This window comes from Blennius ocellaris, assembly GCF_963422515.1.
Source record: "Blennius ocellaris genome assembly, chromosome: 16".
Classification (NCBI taxonomy): Eukaryota; Metazoa; Chordata; class Actinopteri; order Blenniiformes; family Blenniidae; genus Blennius; species Blennius ocellaris.
The window spans coordinates 12,267,091-12,288,309 of record NC_137665.1 but is presented as its reverse complement, the minus strand read 5'-3'; the positions used below and the strand labels follow the sequence as shown (position 1 = coordinate 12,288,309).

Sequence of the window (21,219 nt, the reverse complement as noted above, 5' to 3'; positions counted from 1 at the left end):
ACTCTCTGCATACTGACCCCGGGACCTGGAATTCCTCGAAACCCTTCTGGGCCAGACCTCCCTGGTTGGCCTTGGGGTCCAACAGGACCGGTCTTCCCCACTGGACCTTGAGTTCCTGTCGTCCCCTGTATGTCAAAAGGACGGATACAGATAGCAGGATATTTTGAGCAAACTGGATCAAAGTGCATTGTTGACGTGCATTCGACTCAACGTTCTAACCCTCACCTTGGTTCCCTTCGCACCTTGCTTCCCTTCTTTCCCCACGGCACCGACATGACCCTGGTAGAAATAACAGACGGTTGTGTTGGGGAAACGCCATGAGTTGGTAACAACAAATAATCATGTACAAAAAAAACGACATATGATTACTTGCAAACAGTAACAACAATCTACAATATATAACTCACCCTCCGCCCAGGAGGTCCTGGAGGACCGGGCTCTCCAGAGGCACCTGGCGGTCCCTGACAGAAGCATAGGTTGAATAAAAAAAAATTAATGTTCATCTAGTTATAAAAGCAGTGAGGAGAGATGACTGAACATCATGTCAATATATCATTATATCAGATAATTACATTAGATAACCAATAATAATAAACATTAAAAAAAACATAGTAACGGTAACAATAATATAGAAACAAGATAATAACGGTGACGGTATTTTAAAATAATATTTGTGGTGATTGCAAATAAATAAATTCTGCTTACTGCTTTGCCAATTTCTCCGCTGTCACCTTTAGGTCCTGATCCACCATCTACACCCTGAATGAAGAAACATGTCAGTTAAATACCAGAAAGATACAGTCATGACAAACAAAACAAATAAATTAACATAAACCAAAGAGACTCACACTGACACCAGGCTCTCCAGGGGGCCCCGAATCTCCTGGAAATCCAATAGGACCCTGTTGGCAAAAACAGCAAGTCAAAAACCATCATGGCATTAAGAGACGGCCTGACCTGAAAGGCAGAATGAGAAAATGTCAGTGATCCACAGAGACTCACAAGGCTGCCTTTGGATCCATCTTCTCCTGGAGTTCCTCGGGGCCCAGGAGGCCCCGCTGCACCGGGAAGGCCAGAATCACCCTTTTCCCCCAGATCGCCTTTGGCACCCTGAGACACCCACAATTCAGTCAAGAATCATTAAAAGGTCAAAGGCGGTAAGCAATTAAATACGGCGCATGACTGAGACGAACACACAATACGACTCACAGCTGCACCGAGCTCTCCAGCTGTCCCCGGGTTCCCTGCTTCTCCGTCTTCACCCTGATATGGAAGGAAGAGTTCCTCGATTAAAAAAAACAAACATAAACAAAACAAACATACCCCACACACTGTAGTTTGTATTTATATGTACAAGTGGCACAGGCAGTAGTTGCTAATGGGAAACGCTGACCTTCTCTCCAACAAGTCCAGGCTGACCAACCCCACCCGGCAGTCCAGCTGCGCCCTGAGGTGGAGGAGAAAGAACAGCTGGAACTACAGCGTCATAAAACAAGGGCGGGTTTGAAATATTCAGTTGATTTTTGAAAAAAAAAAAATCTAAAGCTGCAGTTTGCTGCAGTATTTTCGGTCTGCCTGTCAGCGGTTCTGCTCACACAACCCGACTGCAGAGTGATCGCAAGGCTAGTGAAGCACAGTCTCTTCTGCTGTGTGGATTTTGTTTATTCGCAGTGAAGCGGATTCTTTTTTTTTTCCTCCCCCCCCCCCCCCTCTTCATCAGTTTGTTTGTTTGTCCATGTGCATTGACATGTGTCTTAAAGTACATGCATGTCAATGTATTGCACTCTGCGTCTTGAGATGAGACCCATCAATGTGTATCGTCGGCAGAGTGCACAAACATTAGGGCTGCACACGACTACAGACCTCCCGCCGTCGGCCGCTTCCTTCATCTTTCCCCCCCATTTCACTCTTCTCCACGATCCCTGCACCAATCCATTTATGGATCACACTATCTCGGCACTGCCGTATTGCCATGCTTCCTGCGATGAAGCGCTCGCATGTCACACAGCTTTCTGCGGCTCTCTGCTGAATAATTGACCGCTACGAGAGGCTGCGGAGGGACGGCCATTACTAGAGGTAAATATAACTGCCTCTCAGGGATAATAGTCTAATAGTTCTTAATGATTCATAGAGCTGTAAATATAACTCTCTCCCTGGGATTATATCCTATTACTATTTAATAATTCAAATTTCAAAAGCAGCAGAGAGTCTCTGGGAAGGACTATTGAAATAAAGGCTGTGCGTGTAGAGATGAGGAGCTGAGAAACACAAATCGTTTGTTACATGTAAGGTCTAAGCTATTGTAGTCTTATTTGAAAATCACTGTGAGCGCCTTTAATCCCCAAAACTGTGTTCACTCGGATGTTTCTTTTTGATTCACAAAGACCTCTCCCTGCTATCCATCTGGTATGTTCAGCTACCAAAAATAGCACAGAAGGGTTTTTCCTAATGTGTGAATTGTCATTTTCAAAAAGGGCATGATTAATAACAACAGATGAACTTGTTTAAACATCATCAAATTATCCTGTAATGCAAGGGTATCAGACAGAAATGTGATAGAGATTATGAAAATATATGCACATTATTCATTAGGAGAGGCCAGAATATTACTTTTGGTAATGCTGATTATACTGATTAACTTTGCCAGAGTTAATTGACTATGCTTGTACACTTATTGTATCAAGTAATTTCATGACTTTTTGTTCCATTGGATTCTTTTTTATTTAAATATGATTTGAAGCAAAGCATATTTACACCCATGGAGAAGCAAATTATTATTTCAGCTTTTACACACTCCTGAGGGCCTGTACATGTTAACATTTTTATACAACAAGTCATGACTAATTCAAAATATAAATGAGTGATTACAAATATGTATGAATCAAACGCTCCTCTTTACCTCTGCACCAATAGGCCCCTGAGGACCTCGAGGGCCATGCTGTCCTGGAGGGCCCTGTGCAAAGAGAAATGAGTTGTTTAGTTAGAACTGCACCGCACACACACACACACACACACACACACACACACACACACACACACACACACACACACACACACACACACACACACACACACACACACACACACACACACACACTGAGTTTGAATGCGGGCTGGGAGTTAGCTGGCGTGTCCTACATCAGGTGCACGTCAGCCTATGGCAGATTGCTTATGCATTGGCCCCAGTTGCTATGATTATTATCATGGTGACATGATGAAGACATCCGGACAGGTCATTACCCTCAATATGACACCGGCTCTGATTCTTTCTCATTTTCCCCACCCACTCCCTCTATCTTATTCCCTCTTATTAATAAGAAACCTCTTGGCTGTGATGTGCAAGACCATATTCTCTCAGCCAGTGACAGCATGTGATTTTACTTTTCCGTGTAGCTCAAGAGAGCACCAAGCAATTAATCCTAACTGTGCTCTGCTTCAGTTTCAGTTGAGTAGATGCTGAGCTGTGCTCTGAATCACTCCTAAGTCTTGGAGGGACCCGTGTGTTGTCAAGACACTGAAACAGAGAGACAGACAACCGGCCAAGCAAGAGAGAGAGAGAGAGAGACCATGTGGGGCGAGAGGAACAGATATTTTTTTGGTGAAGAGATACTTCTGTACTAGTGGGAGGAATTCTGTGATCCGCAACACTAACACATGAATGAAACTTTCCCACTGAGTCCTCTGCATCTCTTCTCTCTCTCTCTCTCTTGTTTTGGTTCAATTTTAATGCATTCCCTCCCTAATCTGGCTGTGGTGGAGAGGGGCTATAAAGAATCTTGTTGAGCGTGTGTTCATGGCTGACAGCGTTGTGAGATGACTGTCACAAAGGAGGATGCTCATTAGACAGCCAAGGCTGAGGCTAATCTGATTAGCAGCTGTCACACCGTCTTCCTGCTCACAATGACTGCCCCGCCTCTTCTTTCCACTCCATTGCTCTACTGCCTCCTTTCTGTCACTTTGTTTCTTTTTCTGTTTTATTCTATTTTTCCCCCTCTTTTTTCTCTACATGACCACCTCTTCATTCGCGGGTGCTTGTATCATTTTCGTCTTTGATAAATCTTAGACTTATCACAGGATCTATCAGACCTTGAGAAGAATATTCAAAGTTTAAAATTTAGAATCACTTTCTTTCTTATCACAATTTCCCCGTGAATATATTCTCATGAGGTACTACCAAAATGCATACATTTGCGCATTAATAGACATTTAACAGCTATTCTGATACTGTTAACCATTAAGTTGTTCTCCAAAACTACAGAAATAGTTATTATGAACATGCAGCAATTTCTTATCATTCTAAAAAAAAAAAAAAAAAAAAGTAGGAACATAATGAACAATAATGGTTAATTTTCTACCTTAATTTTTAACGACAGATCAAAAAGTCTACTCTGATAAATGTTTGCGTTTAGGAAAATTCCACAGTAGCTTTGGTTTGCTTCATTTTATGAAAGGTGTAACCGCATGCCCGTTCTGTGCTGTCGAGGTTGTTGCATCAGAAAACTCAATTCTAAACTCGTTAGATGCTGAAGGCACTGCTTAATTTCTGGATTGAGCTCGTTTCTTAATTTGAGCTTAATCCTAAGGTTCAGTGTGGAATTCCAGGACATGCAAATGATAGATAAACAGCCATATTTCTTGATCATGATATTACTTTTTTAGACAACTGGCTTCAAAACAATGTTAAAACTCATCACTAACTTCAGCAAACTCTGTCCCTCTCAAATCGCTACCTGCAGTTTGGGGGCAGTAAGTGTTAATGATTATCAGCAGAGAAAAGTGTTGGCTCACAACTTTGACACACATCAGCAGAATCAGCACAGCTGGTGCTAATGAACTTAATGTGTGCTACTAATTAAAGTTTAATAAGCTCAAGTTTGTTGTCTGTGAACCAGGAAACCGCAGATCATAGAGCGCAGGTACGGTAAAACTTAATAATATAAACAGCAGGTCAGCAAGGGTATTTGGAACAACTTTCTCTTGCACATTAATTGTTTCATAACTTCTACCCTTTTTGATTACTGTACATTTATAGCCGTACGCATCTGGTATCTAAGGACACGGTTCTCCCTTTGTCATTCATTCTCTTATTACTGTCTCTCAGTAACAACTGAATAAGTTATTTTGGATCCTTTTATATCTACTCACAAGCATAGGTAAACAATGCCCCTGCATATGTTTTTCAAATTATGATATATTACTTTGGGGTCCATAGACAATATAAAGCGTAACTCCTATGATGATAATTAGAGGCTTCACACATGATGTCATTCGATGTCATTCCAATGAAACTTTACAAAGAAAAAATATTGAAAGTAGTAAAAGTAGAAACAAATGCAATCCTCTCATGTGCAGCACGTCTTTGTAACATAAAGGGAAATGTAAATATGGTCAACACAAGCATCCTCAAGATCTTTCAGGTGAAGAATTCATTGTTTTTCCCAAAATAAGTTATGTGAAGAGAATTAAGTTTTAATGAGCTGTTTTATAATGTTTTTCATTATACTTCAAACATTTGAGAAACCTTCAAGTCTAGTGTGAAGAAAAGTCATCATAATAGAAGGTGTCGGTAAAGTGAAGAGCATACATGAAATGAGCAGTGCCCCACAGCACTGGACTTCAGATGACAGTAGTCTTTGGAAGATGGCTGAGGTCTACTCACCATGGAGCCCACATGTCCACTCTCTCCTTTTTCCCCCGAAGGTCCTGGCATTCCCTAAATGCCAAATGCAGATATAGTGACAAGAATGAAATGGAAAAGAAAACGCTCAGATATAAATGTCAAATCAAAGAACAAACTGAGTCACAGTGATTCCTGAAAGTGTTTTTTTTACCTGTAGTCCAGTAGGACCAGATGCCCCCTTAAAGCCTCTGTGTCCTTCATCTCCTTTGGCCCCGTTCATGCCCTGCTGCCCACGGGGACCAGGCTCGCCATCGGCACCCTGAAACAAACACAAAAAAGATTACAAACGGCTAACAATAGACAAACACATTGATGATATCGATGATATATTATCATGTAATCTGTGGTGGCCATACAGATGGTCCGGGTTGGCCCACAGGTCCTTGCATTCCTACAGGTCCTGGGGGTCCCTGAAGAAACAACAGCACAGTTCAGTACACATTCACTGAGGAAAGTACATGATTAAAGCCATCTGGTCATGGCACGAGAGGATGCACTGTCCAGGCAACACATTATTACAATGAATTACCTCGAACCAATTATAAAACAGTTTGTCCTCTACCTCCTGGTGATGCAAAGTAATGATGTCGTGTTGCAACTGTTCACATAGAAATTATACTCACAGCTTCTCCTTTGTCTCCTTTGCTGCCCTTCTGGCCAGGTCCTCCTGTTTCTCCCTGTGGTGATAGCACACACGCACACGCACACGCACACGCACACACACACACACACACACACACACACACACACACACACACACACACACACACACACACACACACACACACACACACACACAAATGAGTCCAAAAATCAGCAAGAAACCTACAGTAATACTGCAGTGCGTTCTAGCCACTACTGTACCTTATCTCCGTCCTCCCCTGGAGGTCCGGGAGGTCCTGCAACTCCTGGAAGTCCTGTAGGTCCCAGCTCCCCATCACGCCCAGCCGGCCCCGGGGGCCCCTTCTCTCCCTAGGGAACAGATGGAAAAACAGCATACATCTTGCACGTTCTAGGATACTTAATATTCTGATATAGCAGCATGACACATTGATTAATGTATCATACCAGGAAGGAAACTCATTCCCAAGAAAACAGGCTTGATCACAGCCAATGTTTGTTGTATTTTGTTTACCTCTCTCCTGCTTTCTGTCTCGTAATGACACATTCCAAAGCGGGAGCACATGTTGTTTATCACCCAGTGGTGGGAGGTGACGGTGCCTTATGTGTCGATGGACAATGTTGCCCAAGAAACAAAATTAACAATGTTCCAAATCTTACTGGCTCGCCTTTCTCTCCCATCGGCCCAGCAGGACCCACACCACCGGATCGTCCGGGCTGTCCAATAGCACCAGCCGGCCCAGCGGGGCCCCTCTCTCCTGTGGCACCCTGGGAATAAAAGGAGATAGAGAGGTGAGTTGAGTGCATCACATGATTCACTCGCTTATTTAATGCTGTGAGCCCAATGACTGGTTACCATGGAAACAGCCTCCTGGTTCATATGTCCTAGCATTCTATATTACATAGTGGCTGAACGCGATGAGAGAATGGGATGGAAAGCAATTTCACAAAATCAGACTTACAAGAGATCCTGCAACTCCAGGTAGGCCTTCTCCTCCCTTCAAACCTGCAGGACCCTGGACAAGCACCAGAACAAACAGCCTCCATAATCAAGCAGCAACTGCATCATTTACCACCAATTGAGAACTGCAATAGTTTTCAATTACTTTGGTTCAGACTTCTCATGGTCGTTACTGTTTCAAAGCTATACAGTTGGAGAGAATCTGTCGGGAACGGTGATGGTGTGGAATTTACCGTTGTTCCTGGAGTCCCTCTCATCCCTCTGAAGCCCTGGAGCCCGACAGGACCGCTCTTCCCTGAGGTGCCGGGTGGACCCGGATCTCCCTAGGAACCACAGATGCACAAACATGATCAGATAAAAGGCAAGTAGCCAGCTGATAGTGGGGCCCTTACACAGTAATAAATCACACCAACCAGCAAGTCACACCACGAAAGAACATTTATCTTTTATGAGCCATAATACACTCAACACTATGAGGTTTCCTCTGTTATTTATTAGCAAATTAACGGATAGGATGTGACCCAGGAGATAAGATATTTAGGCAGAGCTGAGAGAGTCCTTGGGCTTTATCTAATATAACGGTAATACGGTGTTAGTAGCAGGTGATAATGATCCTGACATTATGATGAAAAGCACTCACTTTGGCCCCCTCCTTTCCGGCACTTCCTGGTAAACCGTGCTCGCCTGGTGGTCCTGGTGAACCTGGATGGCCTCTATCTCCGGTTGGCCCTGTATCACCAGTTTTACCCTGAAAACAACCACAGTGAGAAACTATTGAAATACGACAACCACATACTAAAGAAATCAAAATTAAAAAACTACAGGCCGATTTCTTTTTTTCTTCTTTTTTTTTTACCTGTGGTCCAACAACTCCAGGGGGGCCTGGTGGTCCATTCTTGCCTTGGAAGCCCTAAAGAAAAAGATAAATGAGTCTGGTGACCCTCGATTACGAGGTGAGATATGCTATGCCCAAAGATCGCCTTATCTGGAGACCACAGGAAAGCAAGTGTGCTTTCTGTGTAACTCTAACAATAACATTAAGTATCTTATTTATTAAGCAAAAACAAAATAAATTAAACTTGTTTTAGATTCGCGGTGACTCACTGGTTCTCCTCTCTGGCCTGGATGGCCTGGTATTCCATCTTTTCCAGGTGGACCCTGAAAGAAAACATTCCTCTCCGTCACTGTGACGAACTCCAAATGACAAAAAAGTGAACAGGGAAAGTGAAAATAATTGTATATATAATATAAAATGTCGAGGCCACTCACATTAGGCCCTTTCGGTCCTGGTTCACCATGTCTTCCCTGTGGCCCTGGGGGACCCTTTAAGATAATAACACATGTAGACCAAATGCACCAGTGATTCTAGGAAGGCATTATTTTGGTTTGTGTATGCATCGTGCAACAATGGATATATTACCTGCTCTCCAGGGGATCCTGGAGGACCATCTTGTCCGGCAGAGCCCTGCCATGTGGGAAAAGAAAAAAACCCAACAAATAAAAACACAGTTAAACATCAGCCCCTCAAAACATTTCCAGCCTGCCAACGAGGCTTTAGCTTTCCCAAGTTGGTATTTGAGGGTGAAAGTGTAAACTGAAGCATCCCCTGCCAGACAGCAGCTTCTCGCTGCACCAGATGGCCTGTCATCTCGAAGTGAATAGCAACAACCAGTTTCTAACTCGGCTGAAGCATTCATCCATACTTTATGAGATGGCCAGATGTGTGTTTATGTATGTAAAACTGCAGGTGCATATGTCTTTACCAATGTCGTGAGGCTTACCTTTTCTCCAGGCTTTCCAGTGGGCCCCTTTGCTCCTCTTCCCCCCCGAGCTCCCTGTTGGTAAACAAACAACAGTCTGATTAGCACATATATAACTCATTTGGAGGTGGAGGATAAATATGTAGTGTTATGAAAACATTGCAATGATGTATGAGTGAGTCACTCCCTCAAGTTATGGAAAATTGATGGTATCTAATTAAAGTCAGTATAGCGCGGAGGCATGGCTGCTGTAGTAATACTCACATTAGAACCTCTTTGACCTCCAGGTCCCTGCTGACCAGCTGGACCCTACGTTGTAAAGGTCAACAATTACTAATGATTTGCTTCACGATACTCCCCGTGAGACACAAACATGCATATTCCCGAAGAAGTCTGAATGTGGTGTGGATTTAAATGTCAGGCACAGTCCTCACCCTTCGTCCTTTCTCTCCTGAGACCCCGGCTGCACCGGGGAAGCCAAGTGATCCCTGGAGATATAAGTAGAGGTTAATCAACGTCAGCCCTCCATTTATCACACATCACCTCCAATGTCTCATTAACTCATAATTAACTACTGTATCAAATTAAAGCAAAATCTAATCCACAAGCCTAACACAGCCTTAAATACGCCATTCATCAACATGTAATGAATTGATGTCATTAATGAACTATAAATAAAATAGCCTTTTTTATGTGTAATTTATCTTCCTTTATTTTTAATTAGACAGGAAACTGTGCAGCCAAAGACACACATCTTGCTGCTTAACGTGATGATAAAGGAACCAGAGGACACATTAACTGATCATAATATCCCGTCAATGTAAAAATCACCTTAGGACCTTGTCTTCCTGGGTATCCTGGCAAACCTGGCACACCAAGTTTACCCTGCGGAGAGAAAGGCACAGAAAGGGGGAAGACAAATTAAAAAAAAAAAAAAAAAATGCATTGTCATTCATTTAACATTTTATGGCACACATTGTATTGGATATCTGCTAAGTGAGTTAAATCTTTTAAAATTAATGCTTGCATAAATGACTCAAAGATTAAATGTCAATCATGCACACTTGTGACAATTTTTCCTGAGTAATCAAACATTAATTTAATATGAAGATCGAATCATATTTTAAACCTGAGAAAAAGATAAAACAACACAAGCAAATACTGCAAATTTAGCAGCACAACAGAAAGATAATGAAGCGTTTATGTTTGCAGCCTCTTTCAACTAAAATGTAAATTTTTTACCTTCTCACCAGCGATCCCAAGAGGCCCAACATCTCCCAAGGGTCCTACTTGTCCCTTTAGCCCCTCTTGCCCATCTTCTCCGCGAGGGCCAGGACTTCCATTATCACCCTAAAATCATGAACAAGTATACAAAGGAATTGGCTGTTTTATCTCTTCCCAAAGACAAGAACCTTACAGAGATGATATTGCGACTACTACTAAGAAGGCACACCCACTCACCCTATCCCCCATGAGACCCATGTCACCCTTGAATCCTGGAAAGCCGTCTTCTCCCTTCAAAGCATTGAGAGGAGATGAAGTCAAGTGATCTCTTTTAAATGGAAAGACCTCTATATAATTTGCAAAGCGTTCTTCCAGTCACACATCGGAGTTTGACAACAAGCAACCACATAACAGTTTGACTAACCTTCTCTCCTTTGCTCCCCTTTAGACCTCTGAGTCCATCCGCTCCCTGTGAAAAAGAAGGAAAAACATTTAATTTAAAACGAGGCCAACAAAGAAACCTACCCTCAACTTCCTGGACAGTGTTTAGTCTGTGTTTCACCTCACCCGTATTCCCAGAAATAATTCATTCTAAAACACTGAACTCATCTTTAAACATGTATTGATCTTCTTTTCAAGTAACTTGGCTTCACTGTTGAGCAGTTATTGACCTCGCATTCATTTCACGCTCATAATTACCAGCAAGGTCTTGTTTCCCATAAACGATGATGAGCTAAACTACCAAATAAAATACCAAACCTGTGGATCTAATGAAAACAAACACCATGCAGAATGCCATCTATTCCACATTTTTGAAAGCACTCTCAGGCAAGATGGACTGCTCTCCTCCCACACACGCAGCTCAGCTCAATCTGGCTCTGACATTTCTCCTATCCGTCAAACGCTCCACACTCTGTTGTTAGTAGTCCCCTTGAGAGCCGAGGTGCTCTCTGTCCACCTGTTGCCTGTCAGTTATAACAGCTTGTCCGTCACAGGCTGACATAAGCATGGAATGAAATGTGAGAGGAAATAAATATATCAGTGAACATCGCACCAGAGATCACGATGCATTTATGTCTCACCTTCACTCCACGTGTCCCTGGGTACCCGATAGGCCCCTGAGCACCTGGTAAACCCTACATGACAAAGACAAAAGTAGTAAACTGGAGCAGTGGCTGTGCTTTGCTGGTACTAAAGCAGCCAGCAAAAGCAATTGTCTCTGATCACATTTGAATGATCATCAGATCGTCACTGTGTCCCGTTCTTTATTATCAGAAAAAAAGAGGCATATGAACCAGTTGACTCTGATGAGTGCATGCCGCTGACTCTAATGGGCTAATACTCTTGTATAACAAAGCTGATGACAACGTTGGAACACAATGTCCATAATAATGAACCTTAATGGGGGTTGAATGCAGAGTTAAAAATGATTGAAAGAAACAGCATGAAATCACCAGTTTAATATTATTCTATATCTTATATTAGACAAGCCTCAGACATGCGTGTCACCCACTTGGATGCCTTTTTCTCCTGCAGGGCCCTCTCTTCCTGGGTGGCCCTAAAAGAGAAGTACAACCAACATATATATTAGTTCAGTTCAGTTTTATTTGTGTCCCCGTAGGGCACTTGGTGTAGTGGCAAAGTATAAAAATATAAATACGGTAGTGCACTTACATACAGACAGACATGACATTGATTATTTAAATGATCATGCATTGTCTCAAATCTTAAAATTGTTGCATATATAACAATAATAAAGTCACTTTTTATTTCAGAATGGAACCAAAGAGACTCGTTCTCATGTGTTTACCTATGGTCTAAAATAATTTGTTGTGGATAAGAATTTTTTTTTTTTTTCCTAAATGTCATGCAGCTTCAAATCCAATCTAGAAATGAACTGGCATTTGTGTATTTCTTCCTCATGATGGCAAAAACATTTGTATATTTGATTCTCTTGAATACATTAGATTACACGTATACATGTCTATCTATCAATCTGTCTGTCTGTCTGTGTCTGTCTGTCTGTCTGTCTGTCTATCAATACATACTGTACAGTACTGTATGCATAAGCTTACTTTTTGAAAAGTCTATATGGCAATGCATTGAATAAACTCCAGTACTTCAGATTTTACATTCGACTGGTGTGTCTGAGTCTATTTATTTCATGGATGTTGATTAAGACTGACAATATTGTCTGAATAAAATACAGAAAATCAGATGACAATTGCCGATTTAGCTTGACGTGTGAAGGCATTGACACAGAAATCCCAAGTTATCTGTGTATGTGCTTATGCATTCAGTTTTGCATTTGTGCTTACTTACAGGTGGACCATCAATGCCGGGAAGTCCCAGCATGCCTGCTTTCCCCCGGGGACCCTGTCGGATATGAAAAGGTATGAATAGTTGAGCTGAGCTTAAAATACATCACACCTCAGGTTATCCCTAAGAGGCCACATTTCCCACTTTACCGCTACATACTGTATTTATGACTGAGTCCATTTTTTTATTTCTTTAATCTGCCCTCCCGATGTGCACCAACTGAGGCCGCCCCGAGTGTCTGTGTGTCTTTCCCGAGTATTGATTTCCTGTCTAGCCCTGTCTTGTCTGAATGTGAGCCAGAAGTGGCTGGGGTATACTGTCCTGTTCAGACTGCATCTCCTGGGTACGTGATGACAAGGTTCACAAGGTCACATCTTTAATTCTAAAATTAAGTGAAAGACATGCCACCTACCTTCTCTCCTGGCAATCCAATAGAACCTTGAGGACCAGGCAAGCCCTAGGCCACAACAAAGCATCAATCAGCAGTCAAAAGATGAGAAGAAACAAAAAACCTCAGAGTATGTTTTGTTTGCTTTTAGCATTATTAATGTATGTGTATTTTCACATCATGAAGGCATTATCAATGTATTTTTTTTTTTGCTTTGATTTAAAGCACAGTTTGCTGTTCATTCAAATTACATTTTCTTACAACAGTAAGTAGTATTTAATTTCTATGAATTGATGAACAAATAACCATGTATCTTCATGAAGGCCCGCTCAGGAGCTCATGAAGCAAAGTCTTTATATTCACTTCATATGGCTTAATAATACTGTAAATGCACAAAAGCACAGATAATGTCAGAAACCTTCAACTGAGGTAGACGTATCAACACACTGGTAATTGTTCCTGTGTCTGAATTCTATGTTTTGCATGAAATGTTCATGTCTGAATTGTAAATTGTACAATAAGTTCATTAACTGTCATGGCTGGGGGACAGTTTCTTTGCATCAGGACATTACCTGCACTCCTGGATTTCCCTGTTGACCTGGAGGCCCTATCTCACCAGACAGACCCTGAGAACAAGCAGCATGGCTAGTCACTCAGTTTGTTACCAAATGATTTCTGTCATAAACTTAGAACACGTGACTGGTTATCAGGTTCACCAAAAGGACAAAACAACGTGTTTTTTGATTAAATACAGTAATAAGTATAATACCACTGACCAGGTTGCCCTTAGCCCCTTGTACGCCATCAATGCCATGAAGTCCCTGACAAAAAATGCAGGCAAGTTAGTAAAATGGTTTTCTAAAACAAGAGAGGCAGTTCAATGGACTTGTGGGGTTTGTCTACAGAAGCATATTAATGAGCTTGTGCACTGGAAAACCTTTTATAGAGCTGAAGGTACTGAATAGCTCTGATCTTGTAATCAAAGTGATGCTGACTTACCGGTGGGCCAGGTGGACCAGGTGGTCCCCTTGGCCCAACAAGACCTCGAGGACCCTGGAGAGAAAACACAGCAAATAGTCAGCAGCCAACCTGCATTCATGATGAGACTGAATGAGCCTGGAATACAAAATCACAAATCAACACTAAGGAGCACGAGAAAGTGAAAAGCACGGAGAGACTTTTATATTCGTGTGTGTGTGTGTGTGTGTGTGTGTGTGTGTGTGTGTGTGTGTGTGTGTGTGTGTGTGTGTGTGTGTGTGTGTGTGTGTGTGTGTGTGTGTGTGTGTGTGTGTGTGTGTGTGTGTGTGTGTGTGTGTGTGTGTGTGTGTGTGCGCGCTGTTTTTGTCAGCCTCCCTCTTTGTAGGCTGGCCAAGCCACCTGTTCCAAAGCCACATCTGTGATCTCCTGGGAAGTGATTGATATGGAAATATAATCATTCAGGCCGGGATTTTATCTCTTCCCTCTCCGGCTCGCTTTTTCCTTTTTCCTTACTCCAGCTCTCTTATCTCATTCAGCACCAAACCAAATTTCTGTCGCGTTTGTCTCTTGCAGCCCCACTTTTCCCATCACTCCTGCTCTCTCATCAGAAAAGCTCACTCCTCTGCCTCCCTGTGTCTTCAGGGTTTAACTCTGTTTTCCTAATATGTCTTGTGGCAACTCTATTTCTTCCTGCACTAGGTAATCTATTTGGAAGGACAGAGTCCTGCTGAGCCCTCACCTCACCTACTGGGGGAAAGATGGAGTGTGAGTCATAACCAATTAACCAGTGCTCACTGCACTTACACAGGAACAATGACAGCTTCTTCAGTGGGGCTGTTAAAGTCTTTGTCTCGAAGCGATTCAAAAGTGTTTTCCAGACAGAGTCTCTATGGCAGAATTTGAATACACTACAATGCAAATCAAGATGCAAGCCTTTTCCCAGTGACCTTTTCTCTCTTAATGCTAGGGTGAACACTGTGGCAGCATTGTTTTAATAAGGTGTGACCGTCCTAGTTTTGTTCGAGTGTGTGACTGTGTGTGAAAGAGCAGAGGGAGGTAGGGATGTGGAATGCTGTGCAGTTTTCTTATTGTATGATTGTATTGAGCAGCTTTGTTTTTATTGTCCTCATGTATAATTGTGGCTGATTACTTCAGGAGTACTGTAATCACCTGCAATCCCCTCGTGGATTGTGAAAATCATTGTACATGTGGGGAAACAAGCAACAACAAATGTTTTGTATTTCTGCTGCTGCTGCTCCAGGGTGAGAAGAGATCATATAGTCTAAAATATAGATACTCACAGGTTCACCTGGTGACCCACTTGGCCCAACAGGTCCATCGCCTCCCTAAAAACAAATTAGTAGGAAACAGATTCAACACATAGATCTATTATTCAGTCTCAAGTCTGGAAACATTCCAAACATTTTCACCCCTACAGACATATCCTGTGAAAAAAAACCCTCATTAAAACAATTCACTTCCTGACAGGTAGAGCTGCCAATTTTTAGGCAGACACTCATGCGCCATCATCATAAACTTCACCTGTTTACCTGCTTGGATTGGCAGTATACTGACAGAACCCATTTCGCTCTTCTTCTCAATTCTGTTTCATGGGTGCTAGATAGTTTTCATGTTTGTTTGTTTTTTTTGCAAATCTTGGTGCCTTGAATGAACTTCGGTTAGCACACAGGGAAGTTAACATTGCAGCGGTTTATTATTTCTGTGGTACTTCACCATCTAAATATTTTACAGCGTTCAAACAGTGATCTGAAAGGGTTTCCCTTTTAACACAGCATGAGAGACGTGTTGTGAGAAACAAAGCACAAAGCTGTGGGCTTACTTTTTTCCGTGTCATTTTTAGTCGTGTTTTGAAATGAAGTTTGATTACTACTATGCTCTCACCTTCTCTCCTTGCTCTCCAAATGGTCCTGGAGGACCTGGTTTTCCTCTGTCCCCCTATAACAAAACATTCTAATTACAGCAGAACGACATCAAGCTTTTTTTTGCTAAACAGTTGTCAGCAAATCATCATAAATGCATGCAAATAAACATCTGCTACGTGATGTGTAAAGTTTTCTTGCATGATATGTTTGAGTGTTTAAGTCTGAATGACCGGATAATTACAGTTGCAATGTCAAGTCACAAACTCACTCTGTGTCCCTTGTCTCCTGGGAGACCCGGCAGGCCATCAAAACCCCTGTCACCCTGATAAGTGAGAGAGAGGCAAGTGCATTAAACCCTGGAACACATTGTAATGTGTAAACATTAGCAGAATTGTACTGAAAGTCTCCCCTGGCAAGAACCTCCCATCTGCTGCGAGTGTGGGCTGGGGAGAGGGAGCTCTTAGATTAGCTGTAGGTCTGCTAAAATGCTGCTTTGACTGATAAAGACTGTGCTGTTCTGTCAGAACCAGCATCAGGGGAGACTGATTTATTTACTAAGCTCTTCCTGCAGCTGTTATGTATTGAGTTGCCTCGTTGTCAATAACAAATGTATAATAGTCTGGGGGCTGCCTAATACCTAAAGGCTTACACTTGCAAGTGGAGATAGTTTGTTATTGGATAAAACAGTGCCTCCTAAACATGAGTGATATTATTGTGCTCAAGGAAACAAGAAACAACATTTTAAGATGGCCAGGAAGCCACAACAGCAGCAGCAGCAATGGTATGGTCTTATAAATAGTCACGTGGAAATAACACAATTGCAAAAACATGTAAACTGTACAGGAATAGAAATGCACTTTATTTGCAGAGCTCATTATCAGTCAATTTTAGTACAGCAGGATCTCTAAGAGTTTACCTTGATGCCCGGTTCCCCTGGAGCTCCACGACCTCCATCCACTCCTGCGCGCCCCTACAAGATATGCAATTCTGTTAACACAGCTTCCTCTTTACAGTACATCAGGCACAGTATGCTTTTAACACAACTTGCAGATACAAAGGTTTGGAGACCTGCATGACTCAAGATTTCTCACCCTCTTGCCCAGCTTCCCATTAATTCCAGGAGGGCCTGGCAAACCACGTTGTCCCTACATGAGAAATTAGAAAAGCAAGACAAATGGGAAAAGGAGTCAAAAGAAAGGTGAAAGGACAAAAGGAAATCGGTATATGATAAAAACTGTTATGATGGAGGCAATATATGAGTTTGACATAACGCCAGCTCTTACGGGAAAGCCGCTCTCTCCTTCGCCTCCTTTCAATCCTTGGAGCCCTGGAACACCCTAAATAGTAAAAATCAAATAGAAATGGTTGTAACGCGATTCAACAGACAAACAAACCCTTTACTCAATACTGAAGAACCAAAGCACATAAGCTCAAACCACAAAAGAAAAAAATAAACTAAAAATGGTGATCTTGTTCTTATTTTCTTAGTTTTGGTGAACTAGGATTTTACAAGTGATTTGAGCCTAATAATCACGATCAATAATGAAGGTGAAATAAGAGAGCAGGGTTTTATACAATGTGAAGCTGAGGTTGGATGAGCCCTGAGGTCATTTGAAAAATTAGTCAAAGAAAAGAAGATGACCTTACCACTGGCCCTGGGCGCCCTGTAAGACCAAGTGGACCTGGAGGACCTTTAAGAGAAAGCTGAAAGAAAATATACAACTATGAGGTGTTTTGGGCATTGGGAAAGGTACCGTTAGGACTTTTCACATGAAATGATATAGTGATGGTTTAATGTAAGCTTTATTGATGGTATTTGACCTTTATGTTAGAGCAACAGCTTGAGATCAAACGACCTCTTTTACAAGCAAGGCCTGGCCTTGCTTGGCTTGGCCTGGATGGACAGACACACATAGTTGAAGAAATCATAAATAGACAAAAAAATGGAGAAAGTCCCAGAGTCCTACGGGTGGGTTATGTTACACAGTCCGGTGAGAGGTGGGGGAGTATAAGAGGATGGGGAGTGCTAGATGGAGCAGAGAAGGAAGTAACAGGGGAACCTAGGGAGGGAAAGAAAGACCATAGCATGCACTAAAAGACCACTAAAACAAATAAGTTGAGGGTACTATTCAATAAAACATCTATACGCTCCACAATTGCCCATCACAAAGTCTGTAGCACAAGTTTCACAATCGTTAATGGTGATAAGTTTAGTGATTTTTGAAGAGTGTTCCAGGCAGAGGGAGCAGAGAACATGAACGCTCTCTTCCTAAACTTAATCCTTGTTCTGCTGATAACAGACACACTGTATAGAAGGCCCAAAGGATGCAAGCTGTGTGATGGAGTTGATCTTACAGTGAGGTATAAACAGAGGTATGATGGGAGCAGTAAAATAATAGCTTTTAGTGTTGAAGGTGTAACAGTTGGGGCGCCAACAAGTGGACAAAGACGACCATCCTACTTTAGCAAAGAGAGTCTTGTGACGAGTGAGTTACTTATAGCTAATGAATCTTAAGGCACAACGATGTGGCATCCAACATATGCAATGCGATAGAGCAGCATACAACACATCACTGTGGTGTATTGGTGACATAAATACTACGTCACCATTTTTGTGTTTTTCTCAGAAGTATACCTGAGCCTGTTGCAGGATAGCCTGTGCTTGTGCCTGTTGGGGAGAGACCACTGGTCCCTTCTGGGAATCGCCTCCATACTGAAACTGTTGGAAAAGAAACAGAGGAGTTACCTCCCACTGCTGGATTCTCTAAATGCAAATGAAGCCAGATCACATAGCCCCCCCTTGTGGTCAGGGCACTGCACCACACTGATGATGTGCTGAAACGTCGTACTGGTAGCATGAGCAAGGTTCCTGGAGGGCCTGGGATCCCATCAGCACCATTAAGACCAGGGCGTCCTTGAGGGCCCTGAGAGGAAGAACATAAAAAAAAATGTGAGTCTCAGCTTTTCTGTGTTGTTTTGTGTGCACTTTCTGTGCACTTCTGGGGACAAAAACAGCAGCGTAATTCAGAAAATGTTAAGGTGATTTCAAGGTAAAGGAGGCCTTCAGGAATTGAATGCAAATCAATGTTGTGTGTTCTGAAGTGATGGAAGTATGACTGAGATGTTTGTGTGGGAGGGAGAGAACCGGAAAGATCTGAAAGCTAAATGGAAGGGAAAACAGTGCAATCTAATCTTACAAAAAAAGGCACATTTCCACATTATGTCACCCACACATTTACACACCAGCTTATCTTCTGTTTTCACACCATCATATCCATCTCAGGAAATCGTTTATTGTAGCATGTAGTGAAAGTCGTAAAGCTTTCCGACTCTGAAATATTTTTATGCAAAACTGATAGTTTCTTTAGTGCTGTCTTTTCTCATGCAACTGACTTTTCATTCTGCAAAATAATATACATTTTTGACACACGCAAAACACCATGTTACCTCAAAGGTAAACATTTTTGTTTATAACCATGTATCTTGGGGGGGGGGGGAAACAAGTGTCAGTGATCATTATTTCATGTTACTGGATCAAGCTGAGCTCGTGAACCAACTCAAGTGTTTTATGCTGCAGCAGAAATATTTCAATTTACATTAAAACAGCTATATGAAATAAAAAGTCACAAAATTTTGAAACACACAATTTTGAAAATTGTAATAAAAAGCATGCTTAATGAATCTTAAATGTGATAACATTATTTTGATTAGCAAAACTATGAAAACGTTCAACGTGTGTGTGTGTGTGTGTGTGTGTGTGTGTGTGTGTGGTGTGTGTGTGTGTGTGTGTGTGTGTGTGTGTGTGTGTGTGTGTGTGTGTGTGTGTGTGTGTGTGTGTGTGTGTGTGTGTGTGTGTGTGTGTGTGTGTGTGTGTGTGTGTGTGTGTGTGTGTGTGTGTGTGTGTGTGTGTGTGTGTGTGGGAGAGTATTCCACTGTGATGACTCATGAGAACAAATGGTCATTCCAGCAATCCCATACGGGCACAAAATTTAAAAAAACCCAAAAAGAATCAGGTCACACGTGTGAGCAAACACAGTTCCTGATCTCCACTCGGTTCAGTTCAGTGAGCCAGGGCATTGTAATCCCTCGGATATGTCTCAAGGTCATATTAGGATCTGCTGCTCTGTCCCTAAAGGTCAAGTGTCAAAATGAGGTCAAACCAAGGGCGTCAACATTCAAGCAGTATGACAAATTAGGCTCACCACTGGACCAGGATCTCCTCTTGGACCTGGAGGGCCTGTTGGTCCAGCTGGGCCATGCAATCCCTACAGAGGAAACAATCACAGCAGTACACAAACAACTGTTACAGTTTTGCTTGAAATGAAATCACAATCACACTGCTTGATCTTCCAAAGGCCTCAAGCTAATCTAATTTTCCGTAGTTAAAAACAAACGATATGGTAAAAAAGTGTTGGCATTAGCATATATAAAGTGTAATAGTATCATAAAATACACTGAAAAAAGAATACAGTTGGACCAACTTAACTGAATTGTTTCAAAAATTGACATCTAAATGAATCTTAACGTAAATTAATGAACTAGATGAAGTGCAAAGAACTTGATTCGTTTAGATGTTACCAATTGAAGCAATTTGGTTAAGTTGGTCCAACTATTTCCAACTATTTTCTTTTATCACTGTTGCAAGAGTATGACTGAACCACAATAACAAATCAGTCACTTGCAGCAAACATGTATTTATGCCTCAGTGATTAATACCTGTAAATGTTTCAAATTTATCATCCCCACTTCCAATATGAGAAGTTATCTAGCATCACATACAAGATCTTATCATATTCTAGTATCTGATCTATTCCTAGTGGTCTGTCCCTCTTTCAAAGTGCCAAAATGATTGCACCTCTGCTTTTTAGTTCAGACGGATTTGGCTTACCTCCGGCCCTGGCGGGCCCGGGGGCCCCTCCACAAATGTACCCTAGTAACAAGCACAGACAGCATTTAGTGTACGTTAGGAGGGTGTCCGGTCATTCCAGTTCTCATAATTCAAGCTCCTAGACTATTCATTAAATGCTTCTAGCAGCTCACCGGTTCAATAATGGCTGGCTCTCCCTTCTGACCTTTCTCTGCTCTGAGGGTTGCCTGAGGAGGGGAGACAGATGAATAGATGTGGACTGTCAGAAATCACTTGACACAGTCAATTGAAAACATGACCACTCACTTGATGTATGAGTTCACTTGGAGTCTTACCTCTCCAGCCCATGTCTCGGCTCTCTCCCGTTCTGCAAAGTCAAAGCCCTCATCATATATGTCATACTCTTCGTATTCTGTGTCATTCTTGAAATCGTCATATTCAAGAATCTGTTAAGAGATTGGGCGCTCCATTAGTAACAGGTGACCTGAACATCCAACTGCCTCTCAGTATTTCCTTCACAAGGTGAAGTCATTTCTGG

The 21,219-nt window shown here is 42.1% G+C and overlaps 1 protein-coding gene across 1 annotated transcript in view; it reads right to left on the bottom strand.

Moving 5' to 3' along the window:
- The window catches only part of col5a3a (collagen, type V, alpha 3a), a 45,269-nt gene that overhangs the window by 6,247 nt on the left and 17,803 nt on the right, over positions 1–21,219 (bottom strand). The window contains exons 8-56 of the mRNA XM_080511964.1: positions 21,017–21,127; positions 20,855–20,908; positions 20,703–20,744; positions 20,017–20,079; positions 18,664–18,738; positions 18,450–18,533; positions 17,462–17,518; positions 17,098–17,151; positions 16,906–16,959; positions 16,731–16,784; positions 16,083–16,136; positions 15,834–15,887; positions 15,233–15,277; positions 13,953–14,006; positions 13,730–13,774; positions 13,526–13,579; positions 12,978–13,022; positions 12,569–12,622; positions 11,760–11,804; positions 11,329–11,382; positions 10,671–10,715; positions 10,484–10,537; positions 10,265–10,372; positions 9,854–9,907; positions 9,457–9,510; positions 9,287–9,331; positions 9,044–9,097; positions 8,683–8,727; positions 8,532–8,585; positions 8,367–8,420; positions 8,119–8,172; positions 7,903–8,010; positions 7,496–7,585; positions 7,264–7,317; positions 6,962–7,069; positions 6,545–6,652; positions 6,304–6,357; positions 6,037–6,090; positions 5,832–5,939; positions 5,660–5,713; positions 2,900–2,953; positions 1,394–1,447; positions 1,210–1,263; positions 1,003–1,110; positions 849–902; positions 706–759; positions 408–461; positions 226–279; positions 18–125 (exon numbers count right to left, since the gene is read on the bottom strand). Coding sequence (XP_080368090.1) covers positions 18–125; positions 226–279; positions 408–461; positions 706–759; positions 849–902; positions 1,003–1,110; positions 1,210–1,263; positions 1,394–1,447; positions 2,900–2,953; positions 5,660–5,713; positions 5,832–5,939; positions 6,037–6,090; positions 6,304–6,357; positions 6,545–6,652; positions 6,962–7,069; positions 7,264–7,317; positions 7,496–7,585; positions 7,903–8,010; positions 8,119–8,172; positions 8,367–8,420; positions 8,532–8,585; positions 8,683–8,727; positions 9,044–9,097; positions 9,287–9,331; positions 9,457–9,510; positions 9,854–9,907; positions 10,265–10,372; positions 10,484–10,537; positions 10,671–10,715; positions 11,329–11,382; positions 11,760–11,804; positions 12,569–12,622; positions 12,978–13,022; positions 13,526–13,579; positions 13,730–13,774; positions 13,953–14,006; positions 15,233–15,277; positions 15,834–15,887; positions 16,083–16,136; positions 16,731–16,784; positions 16,906–16,959; positions 17,098–17,151; positions 17,462–17,518; positions 18,450–18,533; positions 18,664–18,738; positions 20,017–20,079; positions 20,703–20,744; positions 20,855–20,908; positions 21,017–21,127 — 3,105 coding nt within the window. The remainder of the gene's footprint in view (positions 1–17; positions 126–225; positions 280–407; positions 462–705; positions 760–848; positions 903–1,002; positions 1,111–1,209; positions 1,264–1,393; positions 1,448–2,899; positions 2,954–5,659; positions 5,714–5,831; positions 5,940–6,036; positions 6,091–6,303; positions 6,358–6,544; positions 6,653–6,961; positions 7,070–7,263; positions 7,318–7,495; positions 7,586–7,902; positions 8,011–8,118; positions 8,173–8,366; positions 8,421–8,531; positions 8,586–8,682; positions 8,728–9,043; positions 9,098–9,286; positions 9,332–9,456; positions 9,511–9,853; positions 9,908–10,264; positions 10,373–10,483; positions 10,538–10,670; positions 10,716–11,328; positions 11,383–11,759; positions 11,805–12,568; positions 12,623–12,977; positions 13,023–13,525; positions 13,580–13,729; positions 13,775–13,952; positions 14,007–15,232; positions 15,278–15,833; positions 15,888–16,082; positions 16,137–16,730; positions 16,785–16,905; positions 16,960–17,097; positions 17,152–17,461; positions 17,519–18,449; positions 18,534–18,663; positions 18,739–20,016; positions 20,080–20,702; positions 20,745–20,854; positions 20,909–21,016; positions 21,128–21,219) is intronic.